This window comes from Nicotiana tabacum, chromosome 13 (assembly GCF_000715075.1).
Source record: "Nicotiana tabacum cultivar K326 chromosome 13, ASM71507v2, whole genome shotgun sequence".
Lineage (NCBI taxonomy): Eukaryota > Viridiplantae > Streptophyta > Magnoliopsida > Solanales > Solanaceae > Nicotiana > Nicotiana tabacum.
The window spans coordinates 45,547,741-45,553,286 of NC_134092.1; the positions used below are offsets into that span (position 1 = coordinate 45,547,741).

At 36.5% G+C, this 5,546-nt stretch overlaps 1 protein-coding gene across 1 annotated transcript; it reads right to left on the reverse strand.

The window, feature by feature from the left end:
* Positions 1-602: 602 nt before the first annotated feature.
* Positions 603-5,112, reverse strand: LOC107805436 (DNA repair protein recA homolog 3, mitochondrial). The gene is made up of 8 exons (XM_016629478.2): positions 4,793-5,112; positions 4,484-4,541; positions 3,830-4,047; positions 3,449-3,536; positions 2,671-2,843; positions 2,394-2,540; positions 2,046-2,180; positions 603-1,361 (listed from the first exon to the last, which is right to left on the reverse strand). The coding sequence occupies exons 1-8, from the start codon at positions 4,850-4,852 to the stop codon at positions 969-971; spliced, it is 1,272 nt and encodes a 423-aa protein (XP_016484964.1). The 5' UTR covers positions 4,853-5,112; the 3' UTR covers positions 603-968.
* Positions 5,113-5,546: the final 434 nt, after the last annotated feature.

The following is a 5,546-nucleotide window of genomic DNA, read 5'->3' on the forward strand; positions in this document are numbered from 1 at the left end:
GGAGAGTGGCAGAGTAGCAGATGGGTTCTGTGGTAGGAGAGCTACACGCGTTGAGGAAAGTTTAGAGTGGTTTGGAACTCATGGTGAGCAGTGACTAAGTCTACGAACTTAATTTGGAATATTGGCTGCTATACGGAGGAGGGTTGGATACGACGAAAAGGAGTTGCATGATATGAAGAAGAATATAACATGACTTTGACGTGTTATAAAATATAGCTCAAAGTAACAATATAGAACAAGGAAAAACGAGCTAAGAGATATAGAAAGAAAGAAAAGAGATTCATATTTCTTCAATTGTATTCTTTGCTATCTATTACAAGGCCTTTATATAGGCATGAAAAGTGAAGAATCACTATTGCAAAATAGTGAGTGGAATGGCCACTATTGAGAGAAATGACTACTATTTAGTTGAATGGTCACTATATAAATATGTCATTGAATATGTCATTAAGAATTTGAGATGAAAATCATGGAGGAAGATCATGGGGGAGGTTATGGAGATAATGGAAAAGAGTAGTGAGCACTACTCCTTTGATGGTTATGGACATCCACCATAATTCAAGATTTTATAACAAAATCCATGTTGTTCCCAGAGTCGAGGCTTCAATCACAAAAAGCTTAGCTTTACTAAAATAAAGATTGGATACAGATTCTCACTGTTATGTACAAGAGAATTTTAGCATACATTGGAAGGTGACCAACTGATAACCGCAATCGAGGTTATTTGAAAAAATTGAACTAGGCTCTGGCCCCTTCCTTTCTCTAATTGAGTAGTTTCCATGAACCATGCGATCAGAATTACATGTGGACAAAACTTACAAAGCCATGGTTTGGATACTTCATTAAGTACAAGAGCAGATTACAAATGATGATGAACCAAGGATGCTCCACAAAAACCACTTTTTGCCCATGAATCAACCAGCAAAACTGATATGGACAGGAAGCCAGCAGTTTCATTTGACGAACCTTCATGCCTCAACTGCAGTTGCAGCATCTTCATCAGTTGTATCGTTCAAAACAGCCTCCTCGACAGGGTCTACATGTATAGACTCCACATCAGAACCCTTTTCTTTGTCCCCGTGGTCCCAAAGCTTTTCTCTAAGTTTCATCATAAGATCTTCCCTTGCACTATCGTTCTCAGCTAGGAAATGTTTTACAGCATCTCTACCACGAAGGCTCTGATTGTTGATACTGTAATAACCACCACCACCCTTTGTGATGAGCTTATGTTTGACTCCCAAGTCAATGAGTTCAGCTTCACGGGAAATTCCCTTACCAAACTCAAGCTCAAACTCTGCAGTTCTAAATGGAGGAGCATGTTTGTTCTTTACAATCTTAACAAGAACTTGACTTCCTATGGTCTGTAAAATAGAGACTCTATATAAAAAAAAATGCCAGTACAATCAGATTTTGGACAGTTCATGTCCCTCACATTAGCTCAAACAAAGGGCATTCAAGTCAGTAAAGCAAACATGGAACTCTCCATGCACAAATCATAACAGAAGAGCGACTGAGGATACAGCTATAGTTTCATAATACTATGCTTACATAAGAGCTTTATACAAGAATTCCAGACAAGGATGTATAAAATAACAAGTGCCGTAGGCCCATAAGTAACCACCCCCCCCCCCCAAACGTAATATACATGTACATCTATCTAACTTCTTAGACAGGCAAATATTTTGAAACCAAAAGAACAAATTGCTTTCCCAAAGAAAGGAAGAGAGTATTCATAATAATGAAGTTTAAACATGGGAACACTTGAAGCTGAATACTAAAATGTAAAACAATACATCTGAGAAAATTGGAAATTAGAAAAGTCAAATTCACAAAACAGATTCCACTATCATACGCAATTTTGGCAATCATGTTTCAAGAATAAGAAGAAAAAAAAAAGAAAGAAAAAAAAAGGTAAAAGGACACCACTGTCTATCAAGTAATGCTTCAGGTGGTCCTGCAGTCTCAATTTGTATATACTCTTAAATAAATTGGATATGCGCACAAAATATTGAAACTCTAATATCTTGATCAACAGAGATTCATACCTCTTCCCCCTTCTTGACGAGCCCAATTCGCTTTATGTTTAGACGCACAGAAGCATAGAACTTCAAGGCATTACCACCACAAGTAACTTCAGTAGGCCCTCCAAATCCCCCAAAAGTTGATAGCTTTGACCTGACCTGAACCAGGGTGCAATTAATCAGAAAAGATTATTAGACAAACTAGATATTTTGCATGTCTCTATCAAAATGGAAAATACACAGGGAAATACAGTAATCCAAATATGCAATTTAACCCCACTGAAATATCTCTTAACTCCGACCGAGCAACAGAATAAAGGAAAGATGAGGGCACGAAGCATGATATGAACTTAGGAAGCCTAAGGCTCTTGCCTGATTTATGAAGATTAAAATGGTCTGTGATAGCGATAAAGAATGACTCAGCTTGCGGAGTGCTTGACTCATCAGTCTAGCTTGCATTGCCATATGAGCATCTCCCATCTCACCTTCAAGCTCACCTTTTGGGACAAGGGCAGCCACCTGCCATGGAAGTCAGTTGTCAAAAGAAGTTTTTGATAAGTGAAGATTATTAATATAATTGACTCTGAATCAGATGATCATGAAAGCAACAGAACTAGAAGAATGCAGCAACAGTTTTAAGCTGCCTTACACTGTCCACAACAACAACATCAACCGAACCACTCCTTATAATTGTATCCACCAGACTAAGAGCTTGCTCACCACAATCTGGTTGAGACAGAAGTAAGTTCTCAGTATTTACTCCAATGGCCTCAGCCAATGCCGGATTAAGAGCATGCTCAGCATCAACGAAGCAACAATAACCTACAAAGAAACAAGAAGCATAAGTAATTCATGTGTCAGTTGTAATAAGCTAAAAATGCATATAACCTGTTTGTCTCGAGAGGAATTCTTGAGCCTCTCCTCAACGAAAGAAAAAGCACCAGGACGCCTAGAACTCCAAACAGATTCATTAAGGGAAAGAGCTGACACCCTATTTTAAGATAGGTTATTCTTATCTGGTGCTTTCTTGGCTACCATATGCGTATGTAGTTAGTGCACAAAACAAAACAATCCGACGATTTATCTTATTACACAATGTGTAAGATAGAGTATCATCCGGTCCTCTGTGTGGTGCATCTGTGGTCTCTTCCTCAAAGCTCAAACCGTGTCAACTTATTCCGAAAGAATTTGAAAAGCTCTGGTTCAATAAAGTAACTTTCATTTAGATTAACTTCTCTTTTCTTTCTACTTTAGTAAAAAAATCTTATCTTTTGCTTTAACAAAATAGAGCCAAGTCACAAATGATATTCTAGGGACAAGATGCCCATAGTTTCTGCTCTCAGGTCTTTTTTTCGATTTCATAGTCCTAATAGATTTTGCAAGTGGAAAATGAGAATGCATGGCTGTGAAGTACAAAATAGACAAACCTCCCTGTTTCTGCGCCTCAGCAATTACATGCAGAGCAAGAGTCGTTTTTCCTGAAGCCTCCGGACCATATATCTCTATTACGCGTCCCTGCACAAAAGCAATAAATAGGTACTAACGTAGATATGAAAATAACCTGCCGGCCTAACATTGATCAGCAACTACTTGTTTCTCACATATATAGAAAAGTAGTGACTTAACTGCCTAAAGTAACAAAAGATTCGTAAAGAACTTTGGTATAAATACGAATTTTACTAGTTCCTCAAAGTATATCAGAACATTATTAGCATAAAATATCTGGAATCTAAGTGTTTAAAATCACCATTTGTATTCACCATATTTGGAATGCCCAAAACAGGAGGAGTTGGTATTTATTTTTTTACCTTAGGAAGCCCCCCAATCCCAAGGGCAGTATCCAAAGAAAATGATCCAGTAGACACTACGGGAACTTGTTTTGGGGACACTGCGCGACCAAGCCACATGATAGATCCCTTTCCAAATGATATAGTGATCTGATCTAATGCTTGTTTCAAAGCCAAGTCTTTCTTGGACAAATTCTCTTCACCTGAATCACTGCCATCTGAGTTTGACTTTTTCTTACCTGAAAAGGAATAGAAGACTATGATCCATGAGCATCAGAAGAGGACAGCTTTAATGTCTAAATAGAAATAAGCCTTTGCACATTTTGAACAGGACACAATGGAAATTATTCGAAATATATCAGCAAATGATACATTTCCATAGATTTCACATCGGTGGACAGACACTGAAGTGTGAATAGAAGTATCAAAGCCCAACTAACAGCTTTCACGTCAACTACTTCAGTTATTCAAATTAAAGTGTGACAATTTATTTGTAATATTTTTCCTTCTAGACATAACATTTCATAGTAAATACAGATTTTTTTATCAAATTAAAATATGTGAATAGGAAAAAATTCCAAAACCAAGTGCATTATCAGTAGAACAAAGTGCAACGTGAGTAAATGTTTTAAAGTACATTAGTAGTACTATAAACCAAGACCTGAATTTACACACCTCGAGAAGAAAAGTAGCATAGCTGATCCAATGCCCCAAATAAGCTTCTTCTCAAACACTGCATATAAAGAAACGAACAGACATTGTTGTTCAAATGTCGAGTATTTCAGTGTTTGAATAAAATAACAAACCAGCTTCTAGAAATATTTCCCCATCACAACTGGCACCAAAATATTTAGAGCAAAAAGCCACAACTGCAATAGCTAAGGTCTTAGTGATCTCTTTAGCATAGCCAATTTATGCTCTTTTGCAACAAAAAAAAATGACTTCAAAAGGAAATAGGTTTCTTAAAAAATATAAAGAACTCACATGTGGTTGCGACGAAAGATATGTTCTGAGAGAAGTAGCAGTACGAAGAAGCCTCGCCATTAAGTCAAAACCCGTTCACAGTTTACTGATGATTTGATAATTCGAAAAATTGCTATTTTGCTGCTATATCATCATTCGGCAACTTTTCGACAAGCTTATGGGTGTGGGTTTTTGACTATTTGTGGAAAAAGGAAGATTTTGAGAGTGAATTAGGGTTTAATAAGGGGTTTTGCATTTTCCCTCCTTTTTGAACTATACTCTTCTTGTTGTTGGCCTTCTCGAGAATTAAATAGAGTGAAATTAAAACCCCTTTCTTTCGCTTCGGAGTTTGAAGTAGAACTATTTCAGCTACACCCCATGAAGTTTCTAATAAGTACACTAAAAAGTCGAAATGGCCAAGTCTAACCCAAGTCATTATGCTACCATTTGATCATAGATTCCCAATTTAGTTTTAAAAAATTTAATTTAAGCAAATTTTGATTTGAAGATGAAAATTTTTTTGGATATTATTTTTCAAAATATATATGAAACGTGACTTATGCTCATATCCAACAATACCAAACAAACAAACTTGTTAATCCTGTATATGCAGAACCTTCATCGATGTCATTCATTATCATTATCACATGCCATAGTCCTGAATATAGATAAATTTGACACAAAATCATGATTTTTATAATGAACTATATAATACACTATCCTAAAACCATAACCTGATATTTTAATATCAACTGCTAATAACACAATTATTAGC

Coding starts and splice junctions, on each gene's coding strand:
- LOC107805436 (XM_016629478.2), bottom strand. CDS start 4,852: ATGGCGAGGCTTCTTCGTACTGCTACTTCTCTCAGAACATATCTTTCG. Junction 4,048..4,483: donor ATGCTACTTTTCTTCTCGAG/GTGTGTAAATTC, acceptor ATTCCTTTTCAG/GTAAGAAAAAGTCAAACTCA. Junction 2,181..2,393: donor TTTTAATCTTCATAAATCAG/GCAAGAGCCTTA, acceptor ACCCTGGTTCAG/GTCAGGTCAAAGCTATCAAC.